Below are 26,299 nucleotides of genomic sequence, written 5' to 3' on the forward strand. Positions count from 1 at the left end.
TGGGTGTGTATTCTTCATCTGAACTCCTCCCGCAGTCTGCTGGACCACTTTCAAGTTTCTAATGTAAGAACCCCGCTATTGAATTGCCGCCTTGCCCCTCCACCACCAGAGACATTGCCCTGGCCTCGGAGAAGGTGTCGAACCAATATCCTGAATACTGACACAAAATAGTGCGGAGGCTGGCAATCTGTTAACTCTTGTTTCTCTCCAGGGTGCTGCCTGACTCGCTGAGTATTTCCAGCATTTTCTGTTAAAATTCCTTAATACTGACCAGCTTCACACACCTCCCGTGTTGCCCTTATACTGCATACCATGAGTCTGTGCTAGCTAATCGCACTGGTACAAGAGGCGCGGTATAATCCCAGTGTAACTGTATCAAACTTGCATCAATTTGGAGTTTCTCTCGCTGTTGCAAGCGGTTTCAATCAGCCTGATGCCGAGAGTCAGCAATAACATAATTGCAAACTGATTGAAGTTGATTTTTTAAAAATATATAGTTACATAAGAACATAAAACGGAGGAGCAGGAGTAGGTCATTTGGCGCCTCGAGCCTGCTCCGCCATTCAATAAGATCATGGCTGATCATCGACCTCAACTCCACTTTCCTGCACTATCCCCATAACCATTGACTCCCTTATCGTTCAAAAATCTGTCTATCTCCACCTTAAATATATTCAATGACCCAGCCTCCACGGCTCTCTGGGGAAGAGAATGCCACAGATTCGCAACCCTCTGAGAGAAGAAATTCCTCCTAATTTCCGATTTAAAAGGGTGCCCCCTTATTCTGAAATTATGCCCCCTAGTTCTAGATTCCCCCAGGAGGGGAAACATCCTCTCTGCATCTACCCTGTCAAGCCCCTTCAGAATCTTATACTAAAGTTTAAAAAGGAACTCGGGATGTTCAGCTTCATATTTCTAATGATACGAATTTCACTGGAAATCGGAGCCAGGAAGCAGAGTATTTATTTGTTCCCCCACTGCGCTTTCCCCGAATCTGAACGATGCAAAAAGGCAGTATAACTGCAGTCGCTTGCTCATAAATGGTGCTGGTATCAGACTGGTACTGACAGTACAACTGGGGCAGTCTGCATGTGCGCAGGGTGACCTTTAGATAAAACACCGAGCACCCAATCAAGGCTGGAGGCTTTAAGTAAATAAGGATTTTGGTGTCATGTTCAATTAGGGTTTGCTCACTGGAAAACTAATGTAATTTTTGCCCAAGTCATCAAAATGCTGAGATTTTTTTTTAAACACTACAACTTCGCAGAGGATTAGCTGGTCTAAATGATTCAAGGAGTACTGAAATGCCATCGATATGAAAAATAGGAATATAACATAACATGATATTGGTTAACTAAAAGCACACTTCGGGGCTGAGAGAATAAATGATAATCCGTGTTCGTGAGTAATTATACGGCGGGGATCTAATGAAGGGTTCAGGCAAGGTCATGAACTGCCAGAGCAAAGTTTCCAGTGCCTTACAAACAACTCGAAGGTTGTGGGTTGAAGCTCAAGTCCTGTCCATATAATCCAGGCTGACACTCCATTGCAGTACCGAGGCAGTGCTGCATCGTCGGAAGTGCCGTCCTACAGTGGGCCAGGTGAACATTACAGATCCTGAGGCACCAGTCAAGAAAAAGTTTTCTTCCTGTCCTGCCCAACACCAGCAAAAACGGATCAACCGATTATTCATCTCATTGCTATCAGTGGGATCCTGCTGTGTACAGTATGCCACCGCCCCGCCCCCCCCCCCCAATTGCATCCCAGTCGTAATTAATTGGAAGTATTATGGGATGTTTTTGAGATGTGATCAGGCGGAATATAAAGGCAGGTCGGTATTTTTCTGCAGCACCTGAATTTTTCCGATTGGAGTGAAGCTTTGTCAACATTCAGAGGTACCCCTTCATCTATATATTGCTTCATCTTATCTGCGAGAGGCCGTTCTATCTGGGCCCAGCAGCAGTCGACAGTAACTATTCTTGCACATTGTGTTCACCAGATTACCGCGAGACCATCAGAAAATAATATTGTTGATAATCCGGGAAAATTTACATTTGATCTATAGCAGTTCAAGTGACGAAATATGTATATGAATTATAAAACAACTAAAACGGATACTAGTTTTTCATACATAATTTCAACAAAAATATTGAAAATTCATTTTTTAGATACATATCTAAATTATTACAGTAAAAATTACAGTTTAGAAAAATAATGGTTCTGTCAAATTCAACACAAATTTACTGCCACATTTGGATAGTCAGCTTCCGTTTTCAGTATTTTTTTCAGTGTTATTTTTCGGTTTCGATATGTTTTAACGGTGCCAAGGTTTTCTCATTTCAGTGACACTCCGAAATGCTAAAAGTACTTGTTATAAGTAGATTATATAGTTTCATATTTTGGCATTTTCTCCTTGCAATCCTTTAAATTGTACCATTAAACACGCAATATTTAAACGAGATATCTAGCCCTTATCTTAATTCCCGGCACGCCTCTCTGAACTTATCTAACTTGCTGCAGACAGGCAGAAATCGGTGCAAAAATATAATATTGCCTGGTACACATTTTGGAACTGCGTGAGTGTGTAAAATTTGCAATGGACACATGCTGGCGCAGGTTTGTTCTCAATACCTGGACATTAAATTTTTTGCCAGTCTTTCACTTCGATGCAGACAGCTTGACGAGAGTTTCAGAGAAATAAATCCTCCCTCGTTTCAATTTCAGCAAATTGCAAAAGCTAAAATAATTTCAGAACAGATCTCTATAACATTTTGAGGGCTGCTTCTCAAGACTGTGGCAGGAATGAGATTGAGATGCATGGTTTTGTGTCGGGGTCGCATCTTTTGGAACCCTCTTTGTAAATGTGGTCGTTACATTAACCATGGTATTACCCAGAGCGACCGGGGAAATTCTCACCTTTTAGTAACTAAGATTAGAGTGAATGGTTAATTGCCCCCCCCCAAAATGCATTTGGACCTTTAGTAAAAAGCCAGATCCACGCTATATCAGCCTGCTACGGGCTCCCCAGAATAAGATAGCGTACACATAGATTGTCGAATCTGTTTATTAAGCATCAGCCAGAGTGCAAATCAAACTTTCTTGTCTGTAAACTTTGGCCTTTTTGGGAGAAGGTTGCGCACATTCGATTAGAATGAGAAATGCCGTAGCTGCCAGCTTCAAGCGAGGAGTCAAACCGTTACAAATATTAAGAACTCGACAAATTAAGAAGAAAAAACCTCACGGAAAATGAGTGTGTTAGTCTGCAGCCAATCGAAGATCGCGACTGGGGATGCACTGAAAGGGATGTGGTCTTTATGGTCAATGCCTGATTGAAAAATTCGTAAAAGGTCCCGTTTTTAAAAGGAAAAATGACACCGTTTGCTGGTGCAGGGAGGCTGTGCAAGGGTATACAACAGTGAATAAATCACAGCAGCCCAGTCTTTACATTCCTAATCTATTGACAAAGCCGCAACTCAAGGTATGCTGTTAGAGGACATGCTGTCTTTTTTTAACCTTTAAAAACACTACTTTATAGATAATTATTTCACATACAAAAGGAAAACAAAAAAAAAGTTCATTATATACATCATATCCCGCATTACAACCTAGAAGCCGGAGTTGTAATGGCCATGCATATTTTGAATTGTATATCAACTGGATTAGCAAATATTTATCTGCAATAGTTATGTATATAACACTCTTTTTATGAAAGCTTTCTAAACCTGTCCACATGAAAGGGGAATTTGTCTTCTCAATTGAACAGGTATCATTTTTAGCCAGCGCTGTCAAGGTGGGAGCTGGTGCTGTACATTGATGGGTCAAAGGTCATATATTTAGGGTTAAACCGATTTTTTTTAAAAAAAAATAATCACTAGGCTCATACAGGTCTGTCCACCGCATATTGACACGGACTTAGGTTGGAGACTTGGTTCTGAACTCCTGGGTAGCCGAAATTGGTGTGCTGCTTGGCCTTGAGCCGGAGACTGGCGAGGCTGGAGTTGCATGTGTCCCGGTACATGTAAGGACTGGCGGTCGAGGCATAAGGACAGGCGCCGGCAGACACGGCCGAGTTGAGCGAGGGGCTGTTGAGGTTGTTCAAATTGCTTAAATTATTCAGGCCGGCCCCCGGCACCCCGCTCACGGCCGACGGGACCATGGGGGCTTGCATGGCCATGGAGGAGATGGAGCTGGGGGGCGAGAACATGGGCTGCGAGGACAGGGGACTGACGTTCATGGAGTTGAAGAACTGAAAGCTCTTGGCCGAGAGAGGGCTTGTCGTCAAGCTCTTGGTGGCCCAGTTGTTGTAGGAATAACCGGAATACATATCATCATAAGGTTGCATGAGTCCGTTAAACTGGGCACCGAATCCATTTTTACACAGCTCGGCCTGTTGGTTACGTTCCCTTTTCCTCCACTTCGCCCTGCGATTTTTAAACCATACCTAAACCAGAAAAGATAGATTTCATTAACTTTGGCTGGCGCGCGTGTGTATGGAACAAGTAATGGCCAAATAGATTCCTTTCCATTCAGATGTCGTTTTGCCCCCAAATACAAATGTTATTCCCATTGCATCTCACGGGTCTGGTCTGTACACATGGGAGAACATTTTGGTAATGATTAGGCTTTATTGATAATGAACAGAAAAGCGACTATTTGATAGCAAAGTTGAATGTAAAAAAAAAAATCAGAATGTATAATTCATAGGATGATACAGCACAGGAGGAGGCCATTCGGCCCGCCGTGCCTGTGCCGGCTCTTTGAAAGAACTCTCCAATTAGTCCCACTCAACCTGTTCTTTCCCCACAGCCCTGCAATTCTTTTCCTTTTCAAGTATTTATCCAATTCCCTTTTTTTTTTACTATTGAATCTGCTTTCAGGCAGTGCATTCCAGATCACGACAACTCGCTGCGTTAAATAAACGTTCTCTTCATCTGCCCTCTGGTTCTAATTCTACCCAGATCGTGCTTGAAACTTGGTTGTCAACATAACATGGTGATCGAATGATGCATAATAATTAATTCCGGGTCCCTGTAACTGCCAGCGTGGAAGATATATGAATTTCGCTACAAGATGAAAACAAATCTGAATCGTTCCTGGGAGTCTGTAAGGTCCAATTCTATACTGACCGTAATTACTTGAGAGAACACAACAACATATTGGCAGCTTCAGGCTAAACATAATATTGTTCTCTCACTTAAAATGCAAGGTTAATAACAGATGCCCACCGTTAACCACCTACAGCATGTCGAAATGAGCGCTACAACTCACAGTTTTGGAATTGGCCTGTAAATGATCCAGCAAAACCAAATTCTTGGAGATCCTACCAGATTCTTTCGCTGTTAACTTTTACTCGACATTTCTTGCATTGCTTTAGCACTTTGGAATCCTCTTGACTAGATTGCCAATAACTGTCATGCTTAGATCTGGATTTGTCTCGAGTGATCATAAAACTCAAACGCCTGGCTTGTAATATTATACATCAGTCATTTTAATTACTCATACTCCAACAAGTTCTAAATCAAAAACATGACATGGAATGTATTTTAGGGATCATGAAGTGTGTAGAAGTTACTGTCTTCAGTGTCTAGGGTAATAAAACAACGAATAACTGGGGGGAGAGGGAGGTGGGCAATAGGCTTTGATCAGAATCCTGCACCTCACTGAATGCTGGATCGGCAATCTGTCCACAGCAATGAAAAGGAGTGGGAAATGTGTTATTCTTTAGACTGTTTGACATTGGGTAAGTCTTTGGGATCAGGTATGCCCTTTACCTTTTAGTATTTCTCTGGGTTATCTGTGAAGCCATCATTCTACAACAACAACTTGCATTTATACAGCGCCTTTAATGTAGTAAGACGCCCCAAGGCGTTTCACAGGAGCGATTATCAAACACAATTCGACACCGAGTCACAGAAGGAGATATTAGGACAGGTGACCAAAGAGGTAGGTTTTAAGGAGCGTCTCAAAGGAGGAGAGGTAGAGAGGCGGGGAGAGAGGTAGAGACTCGAGACCCCGAGAGAGGCGGAGAGGTTTAGGGAGGGAATTCCAGAGCTTGGGGCCCAGGCAACTGAAGGCACGGCCACCAATGGTGGAGCGATTAAAATCGGGGGATGTTCAAGAGGCCAGAATTAGAGGAGCGCAGAGATCTCGGAGGTTTGTGGGGCTTAAAGTGGCCAACTTGGCATTTGGGCAATGACAATACTTTGAATGGGACCTATTATTAACTTTCATTCTCAGTCTAAAAATGGGACTTCACTCAAGACCGCCTTACCCTCACTCGTGCCTCGGTCAAGTTTGTCCAGACAGCGATCTCCTCCCTGGTTGACATATCAGGATATCGGTTTCTCTGAAAAGTTGCCTCCAGTTCCTGAAGTTGTTGGCTTGTGAAATGTGTCCTTTGGCGTCTCTGTTTTTTCTTGATAGAGGGGTCCTTTGAATCCGAATCATCTGTTTGGTTCTGCTGAGATTTCTCATTATCTGCGAAAGTAAATCCCATGCTCTAGATTAATCCTGCTCTCCTTTCCCTAAACACTTCCATAAATCCAGCTGTTTATTTTGTGGATTGTAGATAAATGCGGTCACAGGAAACATATATGTGCAGTAAATAACTGTAGTTGTCAGGGTTCTGAGTGATTGCAGCAAAGTTCTGTCACCAATACACTTATCGAGTTATGAACAAAACTAGTGTGGTTCAAATTGTTCTCTCCCCCTTTGATGGACCTATGGGATTTACAAAACTCTGTTTTTCTGAAGGTTTCGCAGAGCCGAGAAATTGATTTCGAATGTGTCGGGGCGGGTTAAAATTGCAGCTAGTCACAGGGCAAAACAGGCGCGTTCAAGCGACGGGCGGAAGGGACGCCAGACAGAGGGGCAGTTTAGAAGCAAAATGACTTTCTGTTAGTGCAAATATTATCTTTGAACGGTCTTTGCTTTAACCTTTTCCCGATGCATTTATAACCAGATCAGGATTGCTGTGTCATTTTAAAAGATGGTATTAATTTTACATGGCAATGGCGTATTCTGGGATGCCAAATTAAAGTAGATTATCAAAGGGCAAACGATGCTAATTACCCCTCACCTCTCACCCCCTCCCCCACATCCCCCCTCCCTCTGCACAACATTTAATCACAGGGACAGGGAGAGGTAAATACAACCTTACTTTATAAACAATAATAATCCAGCGTTCCTCAACCGATTTGGATCATTGATTTTTCTCTCCAGGAATCGGTTTCATTCCTACCTGCACATTGGCTGTTCGGGGTGTCGACCACATTTCTCAGTTGATCGGCGTATTGTCCTTTCGGGAATCGGAGCGTTTGAACATTGGCTGACATTGCAAATCAAAACACCAGGCGAATAAATCTCAAATCTAGTTTTATCTCCTGCCTAAACAGTCGGGCGTTCAGATTGCCTTAAAACGCAATCGTGTGCTCTGTCGCTTCCCAAGCCAGTAAGCCTCTCCCAATCCCGGGACCCCACAAAGGGCATTGATTTATCTGCGAGTAAATCCCCAGCTCAGACACACTGACAAGGGCAGGTATGAGGACCCCCTGGTCGCCGCCTTCCCTTTAACTCTTGTTTGTTAAAGGCTTAGCTTTTGGGGGCAGTTATAAATGTGTACTGGCTGAACCTTCGCACCTCTCCTTATTGTGAGGCCAAGAACCTCAAGGCGGGTCCGCCGGTGATGCAAGCTGTAAACTGACACAGAATGGCTGTCAGAAACCCTAAGCATCCGCGGAGAGCCAAAGAGAGAAAACATACACCCACGTCAGACAAAAGGGCAGACAATTTAGAATAAGCACAGCACTCTTGGTTTTTTTTTTGAATTTGGGAGGGATTAACTGCAGATAGAAGAGACGAAACAAAATATGCCCAACCCCGATTAGATTTCAAGAACTATTTGTAAGTTCAGTTTTCAAAGGCACAGACAAATCTTATAACACTGCGCTTTAGATTTTCTGTGCAACCGACACCTGGTGTATCTCTCTTTTGATTTGTTGAATTACCTGAACACAATGAAACTTATTGTGTCTCTCCAGTTTATATACCTTTATCGCAATATTATGGGATGCAATACTTTTGCAATTGCAAGGTTTGATCATATTTCTTCCATTACTCGTTGCTACTAATTCATGAAATCGACCTGAAATGAACAACTGGAAACTGCAGCTTTAAGTGAACGGACGGATAGAATATTAATTTATATAAAACGAGATTAAATTCATAAATAGCTCTCTTCACTGGAGCTCAAGGACTAGCGTCAAACGATAACAACGAGGTCACAGCGGTTTATATATGGATGAGTCAAATGTGTGAAATGTTAGAGAATTAACATTAAAACCAAGAAAAAAACAGCCCTGAGGTGAAACCTGTGTTAAGAGTTTATTGTGGAAGTGGAGGGTGAAATGCTTTTCCATTTTGAGCCTTTTTCTCTGCATCACAAGTTCCTGCAGTTCAAAGCAACTCATTGCATGTGAAGCACTACATAAATGTAAGCCGTTTACTTTTTAATTATAAATCTTACGATCAACCACCCCACGTGTATTTAAATTCGATAAGTAATAATGTGGGCAAAAGTTACATTATACGTCAAGAGAACATTAGGAAAACATGCCCCTTCATTACAATAACACCTCGGATGCAGTCAGAAACTCATGTTCGCCTCGTTCACTGTCTTGAGTTTGGGGCGCTTTCGGTGTCGGCCATAGATTGAGAAAATAGCTGGTGAAAAATAAGCTTTTGTCACCAGTCGGGAATGTCAACAAGCCGAGATAACTGGCCAAGTTTCGCAGAGATTTCACCCGCTGTCGGTCAGTTGAGCATTTTCTAGTTAAAATGTAAGCCGAGTTCGGCAAGTGGGTTTTATGGCATCAGAATTTCACGCCGTGTCAGCAAAAAGCTGCTAAATTTCCCGGTGCATATTAATTTAACAATAATTTATGATGTGTGAGTCCTCTTGGCGCCGCGTCAAACACTTACAGGTGAGAATGCGCATTTATTCTACCGTTTCCTTTAAAAAATATATAGATTTCAGTAACTCTTAACAGGACGCTACACTCCTCGGGCGGGTACCTATCAGTGTCTGCCCTCTGTGTTATTACAATACAATCATTTCAAATATCACTTTGCCTTTATTCCCAATTCTAACATTAACGGACTGTTCCCTAGGGTGAAAATATTGAATCCACATCTTGAATTATCCGAGTATCGTCGATGGAAATTCAGTAAAAGTTTTTTTATTTAGCAGTGAAAGAGTTAATATTCATGGTGTATAGTCATAATATTTGATGTACGTGTGGCTAGGGGAAAACTTCTTAAATATTCCTAAATGCCAGTTTCCCCAGATAGGGACTATTTACAAAAGCAGTCACAATATCTTCCTGTTCAATATTTGCTACTGTCTCTCTGATTGTAAATTCACTCCTGGGACGGCCCCTGGCATTTGTTCATAAACTGAAGCTTATTTTAACTCGATTTAAAGTATCCACATCACAATCTCCCCAGGTGATTGCACACTAGCTTTTAAATTGCGCGAGAAGCGTGACACGGAGGGTTAAAATGCGCACAACACTGATAACAGACTGAGTTGGATCTGCAACTGATCGATGAAAGAATCAACTCCTTAAATTGTTTGGAAAATGGACACAATCTGGGCTCTGTGTTGTTGCTGACAGACTGTGCAGTTTCTGTATCCGCACCAGAGAGAGGGCATCCCTCTCTTTCGTGCTTAAAATAAAAACCTGATTTAATAATTAGGAGGTAAAAAAATCATCATACCACCTATGGCCGTTTAGGATAACATTTATAATCTGTGGGTAATAGACATTATTACAGAGAAGCTGAAGTATTAAAGGAAGGGTTAAAGGCTTATCGCTGTGTACTGTTGGTGTTATCCGCACAGGTTTATTTCAGGATGAGGCAGAGTCCGAGTAGCCAGCAGTCTTTAATCAGCTTTCATTACAAATATAAGCATTGAGTTTAAAAACGGGAAGTTTAAATGCCTCAGGGATGTTCATTGCAAAAACTGGTTTTATTGGAAAATAACTCCCCGCAGAGAGAATGCTTTACCGAGCTGGATTTCATAATCATAGTATACGCATGCATTTTAATCCCGTTAATCCAACCGCATCGTAAAAGAGAGAAGGGATTAATATTTATTTTATTACGGTCTGAAAGCATCTATCTGAATTGTATTTGAAGAAGTGCCCCAACATTTGAGTCCAGGATCCACTCTCTCTCTTTTCGTGTTGTGTACAGATTTGTCAAAATGATTATAGGAAGACAGCTCGTTCATATTCAGTAGGGTTTAAAATTGAGAGGCACGCAGCCTATTAATTAAAGTGAAGATGGTGTTTCTCCTGCAGTGACTGGAGTCTTGCCTGGTGCCGGTACATTCAAAACAAATTAAGGTAAACATTTATTTATTTATTTCCAGCCGCTGGGAGGTTTAATTTATTTGTTGCAGTTTTTTTTCAGACATAGCATTTTGTTCACACCATGCTTTCTTTTTAAAACAAAGCGAGCAATTCGCTTTACAATTACTCGTGCGCTTTCTGCCCCAATATATTCAATGTTATTCTTTGCCAACGGCAACCGAATAAAGGAAATAAAAACGCCATCGCTAAACAATAAATATGGCGAGATACAAGTGCATTTAAAGAGGCTATTTAGGATCAAATTGTCCAGAACTCAAGAGGTGGCTTGTAAACAATTGTTGGGTTAAAAGTGTTTATTGACAAGCCTGAGGGTATGATACACCAAGATATTACATATATATTTACTCGGGGTATTCCAAAGTCTCCTTCCTTGTACCCAACCATAATATCAAACAATGTCATCACAGTGCCCGAGTCATTTGCAAGCACACAAAAAAATCTTCAACAGAATTCCACCCCAAAAATCACCAATGTATTTTTTTTGTACCGTGCTTAGACTGATCTGCAAATATCGGAATCAGGTCAATATTTAAATCGCAGTCACGAATATAAACAATCAGCTTTGAGCTAGACTTCAGTACAAGTCACAAGGGCCGATTACTGACTGAAATATAATGTTGATTTCAAGTGGAAAACGCGACAATCCCTCTCTGCTTGTAGTTTTTCCCCTCTGTCGATTATTTTTTTTACTACAACAGCCTTTCTCGCTTCCTTTCCGTCTCCCTTTTCTTTTTTTTGCGCCCAGGCCTCCACCAAATAAAGATGTGACTGATCTGTCAGTGAAAGATCAGCTTTTGTAAAGTAAATATTTTGATGGTTTTTTAAACAGAGAGCCCCATTGCGTGCCAGATCGCGGCGCCGCCAATCCCTTTTTAATCAACTGGCTTCAATTCAATTAAAAATCCCACTTCTAAAGCCGGCAACTGCAGGATCTGCCCCTGTCTCCTCACCTCACGTCCCGGCGCTGGGAAGAAAATGTCCAAAAATGTGGTGGTCTCTGGGTTTTAGAACCGGAAGTGCCCTGCTCTGATTAGATCTTTGTTGAAATGTATGCTTTATCTTGCTCACGAATTCTACTAAGCCTCATTAAAACTCGGGAGACCATTTCCAAAGAAAACGACGCCTAATTCGACCCTGCAAGCAGTCTACAGTATATACACTGATAATATAAAAGAGAATTTTATTTTTTTTAAATGGTGCAAACTTTGACCCTTATTTAGTGGGACACCAGCTGGTAGTGTTTGAAATGTGTTACAAGTTTGAAGGTTTTGGGTGGCGGGTCAGCCTTTATTTCACAGCCACATCTCTCCAAAAATGAACATGTCTCTTTATTTCGGGGCAGAGAAGAAAACATATTTTCCTGCGCTGTTTCTTAAGTTTGTGTTGAAATCAGCAGCAGGGGAGACCTGATAAATGACTGGATGCCCTCGACTGTCTTGAATCGGAATGTGGTTTGTATTTTGGTTAGAGGTTGAAATTATTTCAAAATATTTTAGGACTTCCATGCAAATACGGATGTTCTTTCTGGAAATGTTTACACTTTGACATTGTTCTTCCTTTTAATTAGCACTGCCCATGCAATTAATTAAAATCTCCACTGTACAGATATGTTCATTAAGGTTCCTGAGATGGAACAAAATCGCTGTGAATCGTCGGCATTAACGCTGTTTAGAACGAAAATATTATTTCAGCTAAACTATCTGCATGTGAGCAGAATAAGGTTGGATATGCGGTAGGCGGGAGCGGTTTTACCCCACAGAGATCCGTAAACAGACTTATAATAATGTGTGGTGCACGATACAGCCACAATTAATTTGATGGTCCTGGGAATTCTTACGGGGAATTCGTATGGCTTACGCCGAGATTTATTCCACTTTGTATATGATGTCTTTATTCCAAATCCAGTCCTGGTGGACAATTGTTTATTTTATTTGCCAGTTTGCAATACAACTAGATCAGATTCCTACTTGCAACCTGAACTATTAAAGATTTAATGGATTTTGTTATATGAAACCAGTGGTGTGTGCGCCGCAATTTATACTTCCTAACTTAATCCAACATATTTACAAATGGCTTTATTACAGTGTGAAGTTAATTGATATTTTATATATGTAATGGTAATCGCCGGTGCAATTTAGATTTTTGTAAATGATTCACAGGTTATTAAATGTCCCTACTTATATCACCAGTGTACATCATATAATACAGTAGGGATGTTTAGCATCCATATTTGTGATTATGTTATCACAAGAATATATACTATTTTATCAACTGACTTTTTAACATTTCAACAAACACACTTTTATCTTCCTGCAACCTGTAGCAAACCCAAAACAACCCACTTCCACGACAGAAAGGCCAAACTGTTTGCAGGGATGCCCCCCCTCCCCATTCAGACAGAACATGCCCACTCGAGAGGGACCAGGCGAGACATTGACAGCACCTTGAATCAAACTACTGTCACTGAAGGAATACAGCAAGGAATCGACAATGTGTATCTACAGCAGTGCTTCCGATATCCTGCTTTATCATTCCCCAATAAATAGGATTCACCAACTGCTGAACAGGTTTAAAGCCCCGTTTCAGTGCAGGTGCCCCGGCAGTAAGGGCAACAATCGCCATGTCCTTGTGCCATAGCGCGGAAATAATTAAACACGTGTTTTGTCCCTTTTCTTAATCTAGAGTTACAAGTGTGACCGCGGGCTGAGGCTGACCCAGACAGATGTTGTGACGACGCGCAATGAAACCCAGTCATGTCCCAGTGTTAAATGAATATGGTGATAAGGCGCCGGGTCATTCTGCCATCTCACCCAGCAGACTGCCTCCTCTCTCTTCACTTCAATCTGTCTTTCTTTCTTTCATATTGTTGTAATCCGATCGACTGGAGTGGATGCTCACTTGCAGCATTTTGAGAACTCCGTGCAGATTATCGACACCTATTTTTTTTTTACTTTGCAAACATGAGCAGGGGCAGTGAAAGAAATTACAGGTACAGTCGACACTATTGAGACAATAAACCTGCGTTTGCCGTTTCCCTGAGGCCCTTGTATTAAACTCAGCGGCCACTAGAGGTCGCCAGCTTTAAGAGTGATTCATTTTCAATCATTGATTCTTGGGCCCATTTTCTTCCCAATTGTCATCCTCCTTGCTTTTGTTCTTTGTCCCTTTTTAGGGGAAACGAGTCAGCTTTCAGCCTCTTTACAGTCTACCTCCCTATTTAATTGCTTGCTCTCCTTGCTGCCCCCCCCCCGCCCCCCGCCTCTGATGAGCTTGCAGTCATTCACAAGTGCAGTCAGAAATGCAACCAACTCACCGCTGCTGTCCTGCTGTGTCTTACAGATGGGTTCCCTCTGTGGGGTCCCGGAGTCTGAGAGGGTCAGCGGGCTGTGATCAGGAGCGTCCGAGTCGGTCAGAACCCCGCTCGACAGGTTGTATTCCATCCGATGGGCCTGTGCTGCCGGAAAAAAAAACAATTCACATCCAAGTCAATACACATCAGCAAACCCAGTCTGAACAAAGACTTCTCCTTCAGCAATTCTCTCTGAGCGGGCACCTTGCTTTTGCAGGGACAGTTACCAGTCTTGATTTCCCAGGATGTGACTATGCTGTGAATATCTTCACCTGAGAATTAAACCTATTCCAAAAACTGTAACTCAGGATTACCAGTTACCAACACACGTTCTGAAGCTAGCTTCCAGCTCTGGTTGGCGATTACATCTGAAGCTTGGAAAAAAGGACGGTCACAACAATACTGATGAGGATATTCCTATTAATAGCTAACTAAATCCCAACTGCGTTTTGTAAAATTCCTTCTCACTGTTTCATTCTTCTTTATCTTTAGAATTACGGTAATTCACAGCGGAAGCACTGACAGGGAGAAGACAAGTTCAAATGGGACAAGACAAGTTCACACAAGTCGCGAAGGCGGCCATTCATCCATTTCCCTCCTCCTCAATATCAACCGATTTTAACATTTTTTAAAACACCACACATGGTAAAATGTACATTATGGTATTTTGTAGGAATATGGTATTCTTCATTCCATGAAGTTAATATTATAATCTATCCATCCTAGTGACCCGTGTCTTGCCTTTGATCCCAAATATCAGGCGACAGCGCACACATTTTCTGAAATAGGGTCAGTTACAATGAGTGCATCACTGGACCATGCACTGGACCATGCACTGGACCCCACACTCTTGGCAAGAAAACCATTGAACTCCAATCTGAGCAAATTCCCAGCTTTTGCTTATTGTAACGGTGGCGTTTATTTCAAGCACATTAATCGATATGTAAGTTTGTAATTAAACGCTGCACTCGAGCTGAGAAGTGGTAGCTGTATAATTACTGTAAGTACCTTTCTCTGCTTTACTGACTGTCCAAAAAATGCAGTCTTGTTTCTTTTGTTGTGGTGAAACTTGTTTCCAAGAGCACGCGCCTATAGTTTGCTTACACAACAATAGTCACTGTGCTCCATAAAGGCATTTATTGTCTGTAAAGCGCGTTGTGGTGTTGCGGAGAGAAGTAATAAAGTGCGGTATAAATATAATCTTCTTTTGACCAAAGATTCAGACAGCAACGTCCATCAGGAGACCATCTCCAGCCAGTCTAAGAATTGAGATGTCGCATATGACAGCCTTTGTCACAATACAATTCTGTTCATTGAACTTTTAGTTTAGTTTGGTGCATTACAGTTGGTTCAAAACACGTGACGATACAATGGCAATTTAACCAAATGGGAGCTTTGTGCTGTTCCATGCTATTTTTATCCCAAAGACAAGTGCTTTCAATTATTTTCTTAGGATCGAAATTATGCTTTATCTAAATTCTGGCCCATTGAACGATATAAAAAGACTTGCATTTCTATAGCGCCTTTCACAACCTCAGGACGTCCCAAAGCGCTTCACAGCCAATGAAGTATTTTTGAAATGTGGTCACTGTTGCAATGTAGGGGGATATACAGGATTCATGGGATTGCTGCCTTGTACCTATCTTTGGTGACGTGGCTATTCTGCTAGGGCGTTTCCTGGGATAGTTATTTTGATTTTTTTCCCTTGTTAAACCTTTAGCTATTTATCACGCGAGTTTGTCTGTGATTTGGAAATTCGTGCAATGATGTATTCGCACTTCGTGTCAAAACTTTAATGTCATTTGAAATAAATCCAATCAAAAGACCATTGTACCGAAAGTCTAGGCCACCATATTTGATAGGGTCTTGGCTTCGGGTGAAACAATGAGGTGGAGGGTTCCGAACATGTGTTGTCCATAACCTAGGCTTAGGACATGTTTAAAATGTCACTTGCAAAATAAAAGCACGCACGTTAAATAGTATATCCTGCAATTCATGAAGTCAGATACCTCCATCTGTGACCAGAGACATAACTATGGTTTTACACAATCTGATAACACCTTCCACCGGGGGAGAGAGAGAGAAAAAAACATAAACGCGCCGTGAATTAATTTCTTGGATTAAGATTTGATTAAGATGTGTGTCAATTTGCCGTCCCATAACTTATTAAGATGCGGCGGCTCCCGGGCTGTCCCGATATATACATATATACAGATATAGATATAGAGGGAGCAGATGGAATTTTGACGGAATGTTTGTAGATGATAATTTCAGCGTTTCTGCCCCCATTTGCATCTGATTGCATCTGTCAGGCGCCTTTCCGATCTCCAGGGCTGCCTGTCTCGGGGTGGGAGGTGGGGGGGGGGGGGGGGTCATGTAGATCAGAAACAGCTTCATTTAATTCCAAGTCACATTTATTATCCAATCTGTTTGGACGCATTAATATTCAATATTGAGCCGAGACGGAGCTTATTCGTCTTCCGAGCCGTAGCGGAGTTAATTCAAAGCACTACAAAAAAAATAATAAACCCAGCGCCTGTCGCCCTGCCGTGTGTTGGACAATAGTGGGCTCTTTTCAGGGTCCAAACGGGAACTCGAACAGGCAACAATTTTAGGAGTTATGCTGCTACAGGAAGAACACTTTGGGTGGTTAAAGTCAATTTATTAACTGATTAATCGGTTAGTCGATACGTCTCCTATCAATAAAACACAAGGAGATAAGGATGTGTGATGGACATTATGTGTGACCTTCCCGGTGCATGGTTCGCCCTGTTCTTATTTTCTAAATGGCGTTATATTTTCTTCCGGTGAAGTGTCCCAGAGAGGGTTTACTGAGCAGAGACTGGGATTTAGTCGCACTGTACAGCGTGTGCTAGATGCACACACACACAAACACACATCAGTAACAAGCTTGAGTTGCCAATGCGAGCAATATCTGCGCTTTATTCGGATTTAAGGAAATTCCGAGCCCAAGATGATTGCGTTCGGAATGTTATCAGTAAATCTAATTTATCTTCACTTGGTGCAATTGCTATCTGCGGCCAGACACCTTCAGAAGGGACCCTGTCATTGTGATCTGAATATAAGGCCTTTGAAAAGGAAAGGGCGCCCATGTCTATTTCATAATTAAAATCAAGATCAGAACTTGGCAGAAACCCCTCTCTAATTTTTCTTATTAGTTTAACAGCTCGGGTCTTGTAGTGTTCAGTGCCATTTTCGTAGCATTTACAGAACTAATAACAGAGGAGGTCAATCGGCCTGTCTTGCCTGTGCCGATTCTCTTTTTAAATGTATCCATTTCCAAAAGTTTATTCCGTGTAGGGAAAAGAATAAATAAAAATCGACTGCAGCCTGTTTTGAGGGAGAACTGTTAAAACCCTCGTCCGTTTAATGTTCAATCTTTTGGTTTAAAATACTCAAAGACTAACTACTCGTGACATTTATTCGTCTTCAAAATAAGAGACAGTTCGTGTGAAATTACTCTCAGAAAGAATGCACACGCTGCCCTTGTATTCCTTTCGGATGGTCTCTATAATCAGTCCGAACGCTGCATTTCGTTTAGTGTCAGTAGCACAACCGCGCCGGGTGAACACACAAGGTGGCGAATTTGTTAGAATTTTGGAAACATGCGCCTTATGTTGTTCAGTCGTGTTCGTTTGTGCGGACTTATACCTCGAGCTGCAAATGTTAGTCTTAACGGCTCTTTCTGGAAAAATAAAGCGACGCCCGCCGTAGATTGTGTTACTGACTCTGAGCTCCTTTCCCTGTGAGCATATCTAAATTTGCCAGTCGCCTCAATCTGTTTCGAATCTGATACCGTGCGTATGCAGAGCAAGCAAACCACGCCGAGACACTTACCACTCATGCTTGTAAAAAGCAGCGCCACTATTATCCGAAACACGGGTGATATTTTCTCGTACAACTCGCAGTTAGCGAGCGCGCACGTTGATTCCACTGTTTATTTAAAATCCAGATTGATAGAGGCGTTTACCCCCCAACCCCCCCTTCTTACTGAACTCCAAACGCCCCGTGTTGTCTCTGGTACTTTCTCCAACTTGAGTGTTGTCCCTTGCAGTAACTGTGCTGAAAGTTTGCGGGTCTTATACCGAGTCTCCCGTGGCTAGGACGCACCTGCTGGCCATCAATATCCCATCCGAACCCGCTCGGCACAATCGTGAAAGATTCCTTTTGTTCACTGCCCAGCCACACACGGGACAGCAGAATATATTATATTTATATATATATGTATCTGTATTGTTTGAGGAAGCAGTTATTCTGTCCCGGGCCTACTTGGATTGGATCTGAAAGTAAGTGTCAGAATCCAAACCGATTTCAAATGATTCGCCCTTACCCTGGTGCGTTGAATAACGCCCAGAGCACTCGGTAATAAACCCGAACAACTGCTGCATTCTTTAGAGACAAGCCCATTAATTGTTTTGAGCAAGACAAAAAATATATATTTTACCACTTCTGAAAAAGGCTATTTTTAAAACCATTTTAGGCTGGATTGGTATTTTTCAATCTCTTTACATTTAAATAATAGTTTAAAAGTAGGCTAAGGTCTTTTCAATGTCTTTTCCTTCGGCCCGGATTTTTAAAAAAAATTTCAGCCAGCTAATATCAGCATAGTAATAATCTGAACATCATTCAAATCCTTGTCAAATCGTGGGTCTGTCGGCTCTTGCTGCGTTAGATGGAAGAATGTATTGTTGGATTTGCAGCTGCCCGCTCAGCGAAAGGGTGACATAATTTCAAGAGAATGTTACTTTTGCACAAACAAATCGGTCCTATTCCTGCCCACTAAAAAATGAAGCCTTACTTGCGACTTCACATAAATGGTTGGGTTTTACTATCACAAATATATTGCAATCTTTAACTCACATCGCCTTTTTGACATGTATTTATGATGTTTGCTCATTCATTTGGATCATCTCTCATTTATAACCAAACATCATTGGGACTCTGCTTTTTGCTGATAGATTGTTTTATTTCAGTCAGATTCTGGGTCTTCCAACAGCTGCCAAGTTACTTCCCCGCCGCCTTCACTGCCCTCTTCCTTTCAAAGGTAGCTGAAAGTGACAATTGCCGTTTCAAACCTGTTTCTGGTTATGTCGTCAAATAATTGTACGGAGTTCGTAAAATCGTTTCCTTCCTGCTGTCACCGTATTTTTTTTTTAAAAAAGGTATTGGACTTGACACGCGGAACCGATCGGCCCAGCCATGACTGTATTCGCTGGTAAAAGCTAGGAATTTAGCATTGCTCGAATAAAAGTGAAGCAATCCGTTTGGAAATATTTTCAATTTTTACACACTTGCCAAGATTCGCCTGCACTCTAAATGGAGAAGCCGCTGTAAACCCTGGTTCATTAATCATTCTCAAAATATCCCCCTGTTAGCACGCCTTCGATAGCGAGCCCTGGACATAATGGAATAGGTCATTGAGGCTTGAAAGGGAGTAAATCACAGACAATCTCGCGCTGTTGGATCACTGCTAATAGGGTCAGACTTCAAAAAAGTTCGGAAACAACCCCCCAAAACATTCAAACATTCTCAAACGATGCATTAGGTCCAAGGCGTCGCCTAAAATACATTTAATGCACAGTACAGCTGAACTACATATCATAGATTCAATTTCTGGGGGATTTCCTGTTTAAAGGAACAACGCATTCAATTATATATATTATATATATACATATACACGTATATTAGTTGTTGAGGATATACAACACCCGACATGACATCCCCGACGGCAAAAGGCATGCGGCAACTCAAAAAGACCCCCACAGAATCTCAAACATTTATCAATGGGAACAAGTCGATACCGACAATCACTTACAGCAAATCCCTCTTTAAATGAATAAATCCGGGGATAGGATAAGTTTACCGAAGATTAGTGGTTCCTGTAGCTGTCAGAATTAAGAGTTCCTTCGAAAACACGCGGCCAGGTCCTTGCACGGAGAGTCTCGGTGAAAGCCAAGCTGTGCGATCCCATTTGCTGGACAGATTGATTTTATGCCAATATCATCGGCTGCTACGAAACGACGCGACCACTGTGTGTGAGCAGAGAGGTCCAGCCCACTCGAGTACACGGCAAGTCCCAGCCCCTCGGATTCATTCAGAAGGGGTTAGGGAGACTGGATTGGATCTCTCCACACGCACGAATCCATTAAAGGCTGACAATTAACAAATTCACAGCAGGAAAAAAAAATGGCAATTTCTCTGGATTTCAGCATCTACCTTTTCCGGATTATGAAGCGTTTGATGGGCATCTGTTCATTCATTTACCTGTCGGAAATTCACGTGTCATTACAGGGGGTGATTTTTCGTAAGCTGACTATTTAAGATCTAAATTTGATATTGTCAATTTCCTAAATTCAGGCGCAGGTGACGCACGAGGTGTCTACCTCAGCTGAAACAGGTCCCCAGGGAGGTCCACGTTAAATATTACATGCTGCACATTCCCAATAAAGGGACGAGACACTGGGGCAAAGTCTGCCGTTTTAAGGAAATATTATTTTAAAACGCTCTTTGCTTACTTGGTTTAAATTCATTGGAATCAAGTCAGATTTTGACCCTGAAACAAAATCTGTGAAGTCACAACACTCACAATGTTCCCCCCAGATTTATTCGAATTCCTATCCCGACATTTTCAAGTCGGAAATTGTCCTGGGAATAGTCTGCGCTGCCACGGAAGGTCTTGTCATAATAAATGCATGGCTGGAGACACACGTCTGTCGTTATGAGTGTCACACCCTATTGCACATGGCAGGATTTGTTGTTTTGTGAGCGAGCTGAGCACTGCTTGCAATTCTCAGATCGTGCAACTTTCTTCATTTGACCATTATGCGTTTTACTGCTTCACTCATTGCTTGAACATCCACCAGCGCACAACAATAAAATGGCATGAGCAACCTTTCACGGGGCGGGCGCCACGTCATTTCTTTCAGTGCCAACAGACATTGCACAGAGTTCAGGGTTCACTGCAGAGTTCACAGCCAGGGCACAGGATCAAAAATAAACAACGCATGCTGATGGATTTTATCGCAAAGGAAGAGGTGTGTTGCTGCAGGGTGCAGAGGCTGTGTGTGTGTGTGTGTGTAAGGGCCAGGCTGGGGTTGCAGTGAGTTGGGAGGGAGCCAGTGTCCCAGGACCAGGGCTTGTCCCAGCATTGAGCATCCTGGAGGACTGGCCCGCTATCCCAGCAACCTCTGCGGCGCTGTCGGCTCCCACTAACTTGATGGCCGCGAGCCCGCCTCCTCCGCGCCCATTGGTCGCTCTCCCGACGCCGGCGGGCCAGACGGTGTTCCGATTGGCTGCGCCGCCCCGTCAATCATCCCGGCGGCCGCCAGCAGGTTAGAGAGGCGGGGGTGGAGGGGGTTTGCGCCTGCGCATCGCGTCCGTGGGAGCCGGGCCGGTTCTGAGCAGGTTTGGAGCTGGGAGCCGGGACTGGAATGTAGAGCGGGGACTCGGGCCTGCCATTGCTACTGCTACTGCCGCCGCCTTCTCCTTCTCCGGTGCCGGTGCCGGGGATGTCCGAGGCGATTGGCGGGGGGACGCTCGGTGCCTGCCAGCTGCCGTGGGAGCCCGGCCGCCGCCATCTTGGATGTGTTGGAAGCCGCCGCGGGGGGTGAGTGCGCCCGGTCCCGGCCCAGTGTGCGCGAGTGTCCGGGCCCGTGTCCGAGAGTGCCCGGCCCAGTGTGCGCGAGTGTCCGGGCCCGGCCCAGTGTGCGAGAGTGTCCGTCTGTCAGAGGCCGAGGCCGGGTTTGTGTGTGTGTGTGTGTGTGTGTGTCTGTCCCTCCCCTCCCGGTGCGAGGCCTGAGGGCCCCAACTGCGCCGTTAATCTCCCCTCAAAGAGGGCATTGGGCCAGCGCCAAAGGCCTGACCCTCAGCTAAACCTTTGGAAACCGCCTCCGGGGGAAGTCCGCCTGTCTCTGTCTGTGTGTGGATGTCTGTAGATAGACTAGATGCAGGAAGGATGTTCCCGATGGTCAGGGAGTCCAGAACCAGGGGTCACAGTCTAAGGATAAGGGGTAAGCCATTTAGGACAGAGATGAGGAGGAATTTCTTCACCCAGAGAGTGGTGAACCTGTGGAATTCTCTCACAGAAGGCAGTTGAGGCCAATTCATTCATGAAATATATTCAAGAAGGAGTTGGATATATTTCTTAAGGCTAAAGGGATCAAGGGATATGGGGAGAAAGCAGGGACAGGGTACTGAATTTGGATGATCAGTCATGATCTCATTGAATGGCGGAGCAGGCTCGAGGGGCCGAATGGCCTACTCCTGTCCCTATCTTCTATGTTTCTAGTGTTGGCCTCCCCCTCCCCCGCACTGACACCCTCCCGTCACAGTGCAGAGCTTGAGAGCTCCAACTGTACGGTTAATCTCTCTCCTCAAACGGGATTGGGCACTGCCAAAGGCCTGACTCTCCGCACCCCTTTCTAAACCACCGGGCTTGCCCTCTGCTGGAGTATTGTGTCCCAATTCTGGCCACCACACTTTAGGAAGGATGTCAAGGCCTTGGAGAGGATGCAGAGATTTATTAGAATGGTACCAATGATGAGTGACCTGTATATGTGGAGAGACTGGAGAAGCTGGGGTTGTTCTCTTTAGAGCAGAGAAGGCGAAGAGGCGATTTGTTAGAGGTGTTCAAAATCATAAACGGTTTTGATAGAGTAGATAGGGAGAAACTGTTTCCATTGGCAGAAGGGTTGGTAATCAGAGGACACAGATTTAAGGTGATTGGTAAAAGAACCAGAGGCGACATAAGGAATCTTTCTTTACGCAGCGAGTTTATTGTGATCTGGAATTTGCTGCCTGAAGGGGTGGTGGAAGCAGATTCAATTGTAACTTTCAACATAGAATTGGATAAATACTTGAAGGGAAAAAATTACAGGGCTATAGGGGAAAGGGCAAGTGAGTGCGATAGCTTTATCAGAGCATTCGCAGGCACGATGGGCTGAATGGCCGCCTCCTGTGCCGTATCATTCTATCACAATAGCAACTTACATTTATATAGCGCCTTTAACGTAGTAAAACATCATCAGTTGCTTACATAGAATTACATCGCATCTACAGCACAGAAACAGGCCATTCGGCCCAAGTGGTCTATGCACCACACGAGCCTCCTTCCAATCCCTTTTCATCTAACCACCATCAAGATATCACTGACATTTTTCCAAGCACAATAAAGATTAGAGATATACACAAGAAACAGCAGCGTTGAAGATTTGGTAATGGGTGTCAATGCCCTCTCACCAACAGCGTTGGCTCAGTGGGTAGCAGGTCCACTTCTGAGGCTTGAGTACAAAATCTAGGCTGACACTGCAGGGCCAGTGCTGAGGGAGTGGTGCACTGTCGGAGGGGCCGTCTTTTGGATGAGACATTAAACCGAGGTCCCATCTGCTCTGTCAGGTGGACGTAAAAGATCCCATAGCACTGTTCAAAGAAGAGCAGGGGAGTTCTCCTTGCCAATATTTATCTCCCAACCAACATCACTAAGCAATAGATTATCCTGTTATCACATTGCTGATTGTGGGAGCTTGCTGTGTGCAAATCTGTCTTAAAATACTCCTGTGCAGTGCCTTGGGATGTTTTGCCACGTTAAAGGTGCTATATTAATACAAGTTGTTGTTATATTGAGTATTTTTAGAGAGGATGTATATTATGGGATGCCTATATATATGAAGGTTTAGCACCAAAGATTTCAATCAAAATACTTATTCTGAAGAGTAAGCTTTCAGAAGTACTAACTTGACAATAAGTCCTTGCAAAATAGGAACACATTTTAAAAATTGACTTGAAATTAACGATAAGGCAGTTCAACTTAGTAATGCACATGGCATCAAAACATGAGAAATTAGCTGAAGTGACTTAATGTTAGTGGAATCTTGAGATTGATTTACTGCCTGAGACACACCCAAACATTTATTTATATTATGCAATCTATCATTTACAAATAATGTTCATCTGTTACCTTTGTTGCCTGAATGCCAGTAGAAGTAGTACAATGCAGGTGAAAGTATAATCAAGGTGATCCTGACATGAGGCTTCAAGACATTGTGCAGTGGGAAACTGCACAAATACCACTGCCTTTCTTAATAGCATATTTCCAGCAAACATATAACATTGTTTAATAATCTAAAAACAAAAACTGCTTATGGAAAGTATGCGCCAACTTGCACTTGTATAGCGCCTTTAATGTAGAAAAACGCCCCAAAGCGCCTCTTGGAGATGTAATCAATAAATGAATAGCAAGGCTTCTCCACCAACAGATCAAACTCCAATCTCAACATTGCTATTGCATTCTTTTTAAGGAAACTTAAATTCTCCCTGCAGTTTTGCAATTTATCAAAGACATTTTATCCCTAAGCTTAATGCGCTTGCTATAAAATTGCTGGAAGAAGGAACTTGCATTTGTATAGTGCCGGTCTCGTTCTCAGGATTTCAGAAGTGCTTTGTAGTCAATTAATTACTTTTGAAGTTTCATCCCTGTTATATAGGCAAACCTGGCAGCCAGTTTGCCCATAGCAAGTTTGCAAGAATAACAATTATGTAAAGGATCAGTTAATTTATTTCAGGGTGTTTGAGATAACCTGTTGTCGAGGGTACTGGGCGACCGCTCGTGCTCTTCGAATAGTGCCATGCAGGCTTTTATGTCCAACCGAATAGGCAAGGTGGTACTTTGGGTCAGTGTCTCATTCGAAAGGTGGCACCTCTGTCAAACCAGCACTCGCTCAGTACTGCACTGAATCAAATTTGTGTAAGCAAGGAAGCTGTTGTATGGCCCACAAAGAGCCCGAGAATGGTTTCCACTTCCTCAAAAAGCTCGAGGTAATTCATAATTTGATTGACACAGTTTATACCTGACCCTTGGAGTAAGGGAGTAATGTTGCTGGTGATGAGTGTTGGTGGAAACCGATACATAGACCTTGTCTTTGCTGCTCTGATAATGCTAGGTGGGAAGTGAATGTTAATAACTGAAGTCAACTCCCTTCTGATAAAGTTAATGACAATCCTTTGATCCTGGCAAATTCGATTTGGAGAGGAGTTTCACAGTTTTTGTTTGCTTATATAGTGGCTTCCATTAAATTTCCATCAGTATATTTAAGTAATAACTGGGGCAAAGGTAACAGTCAGTTTGGGGAGGTATTATTCCAGCAGGTAGATCGGATCATTGAAACTGGTCAGTGTAAGCCATGGCTCAGTTGATAGCACCCTCGCCTCCGAGTCAGAAGGTTGTGGGTTCAAGTCACACTCCAGAGACTGGAGCACAAAATCTAGGCTGACACTCCAGTGCAGTACTGAGGGAGTGCTGCACTCAGAGGTGCCGCCTTTTGGATGCTCTCTCGTAGAAGATCTCATGGCAGTATTTCAAAGAGTTGGGGAGTTATTCCAACATCACAAAACAGATGATCTGGTCATTATCACATTGCTGTTTGTGGGAGCTTGCTGTGTGCAAATTGGCTGCTGCGTTTCCTACATTACAACAGTGACTACACTTCAAAAAGTGCTTAATTGGCTGTAAAGTGCTTTGGGGCATCCTGAGGTGGTGAAAGGTGCTATAGAAATGCAAGTTTGTCTGTCTTTGGAATTTTGCAAATTATGCTGGTCCAGAATTGGGGACAATTACAGCTGACTCCAGTTTTGGGAGATTGGGTATTGATATTACTGTTAATTCAGTAGTTTTGGCACCATCTGCTATTTGTTAGACAGCGAGCTTTACTTTGTTTATTCTCTGTTCAAGTTTGGCATCTCTGAATAATCATAATTGATGTAACAGAGGTGTACTAATTTCCATTGATTATTTAAAAAAGATAAGCTTGCCCGAGGTCCTAGAATGTATTACTATGGAAAACAATTCCATGTATTAAATTTTCAAGACTGTCCATTGTTGTAGACACTTTTGGAAAGCTACAGGATTTTCCAAAGCAGTTTACTGCACTCTAAATGTCTATGCGAGTATTTAGTTTTCGGTAAGAACATGAGAAATAGGAGCAGGAGTCGGCCATACGGCTCTTTGAGCCTGCTCTGCCATTCAATAAGATCATGGCTGATCTTCTACCTCAACTTCACTTTCCTGCCCGATCTCCATATCCCTTGATTCCAAAAATCTATCGATCTCAACCTTGAATATACTCAGTGACTGAGCATCCACAGCCCTCTGGGGTAGAGAATTCCAAAGATTCACAACCCTCTGAGTGAAGAAATTCCTCCTCATCTCAGTCTTAAATGGCCGACCCCTTATCCTGAGACTGTGAGCCCTGGTCCTAGACTCTCCAGCCAGGGGAAACAACCTCTCAGCATCTACCCTGTCAATCCCCCTCAGAATCGTGTATGTTTCAGTGAGTTAATTTGTTGTAATATTTATGGGTTTAACTTAAAATTGGATACATTTTGAGGTATGACTATTTTAAAGTACAATTTTAAGTATAATTAAATGCACAAGCAACAAAGCTAAAGAACTAATCCTGTAGAATTGGTAATATTACAGCTACATTGCATCTACTTGACA

At 42.9% G+C, this 26,299-nt stretch overlaps 2 protein-coding genes across 17 annotated transcripts in view; one reads left to right on the forward strand and one right to left on the reverse strand.

The window, feature by feature from the left end:
- Window positions 1-3,050: 3,050 nt before the first annotated feature.
- pitx3 (paired-like homeodomain 3) lies at window positions 3,051-20,932 on the reverse strand. 9 transcript variants are annotated; one of them, XM_085970705.1, is made up of 4 exons: window positions 20,393-20,932; window positions 13,750-13,890; window positions 6,272-6,477; window positions 3,051-4,441 (listed from the first exon to the last, which is right to left on the reverse strand). In XM_085970705.1, exons 2-4 carry the CDS (start codon window positions 13,874-13,876, stop codon window positions 3,878-3,880), a joined length of 897 nt encoding a protein of 298 aa, XP_085826831.1. In that variant the 5' UTR covers window positions 13,877-13,890; window positions 20,393-20,932; the 3' UTR covers window positions 3,051-3,877. The 9 variants fall into 9 exon arrangements, with proteins under 9 accessions (XP_085826831.1, XP_085826832.1, XP_085826830.1 ...); XM_085970706.1 differs by lacking the exon at window positions 20,393-20,932 and adding an exon at window positions 19,670-20,366 and having other exon boundaries at window positions 13,750-13,885; XM_085970704.1 differs by lacking the exon at window positions 20,393-20,932 and adding an exon at window positions 19,622-20,366 and having other exon boundaries at window positions 13,750-13,885.
- Window positions 20,933-21,152: 220 nt separating this feature from the next.
- The window catches only part of gbf1 (golgi brefeldin A resistant guanine nucleotide exchange factor 1), a 231,590-nt gene continuing 226,443 nt past the window's right edge, over window positions 21,153-26,299 (forward strand). For 6 of the 8 annotated variants that reach the window (XM_085970687.1, XM_085970689.1, XM_085970690.1 and 3 more), the window contains exon 1: window positions 21,154-21,412. In XM_085970687.1, coding sequence (XP_085826813.1) covers window positions 21,315-21,412 — 98 coding nt within the window. In that variant the 5' untranslated portion in view covers window positions 21,154-21,314. Of the gene's footprint in view, window positions 21,413-26,299 lie in introns of all 8 variants that reach the window. The other 2 variants (XM_085970692.1, XM_085970688.1) reach the window with 1 other exon arrangement.

Source organism: Somniosus microcephalus, chromosome 29 (genome assembly GCF_052327205.1).
Source record: "Somniosus microcephalus isolate GS21.2 chromosome 29, FLI_Smic_1.0, whole genome shotgun sequence".
In the NCBI taxonomy this organism is placed as follows: Eukaryota; Metazoa; Chordata; class Chondrichthyes; order Squaliformes; family Somniosidae; genus Somniosus; species Somniosus microcephalus.

Excerpts from the sequence above, each read along its gene's own strand:
- pitx3 (XM_085970700.1), bottom strand. Across the intron at positions 6,478-13,749 it reads GACACAGCAGGACAGCAGCG|ATAATGAGAAATCTCAGCAG; the intron begins GTGAGTTGGTTG and ends TTACTTTCGCAG. Across the intron at positions 4,442-6,271 it reads TGACCGAGGCACGAGTGAGG|GTATGGTTTAAAAATCGCAG; the intron begins GTAAGGCGGTCT and ends TTTCTGGTTTAG.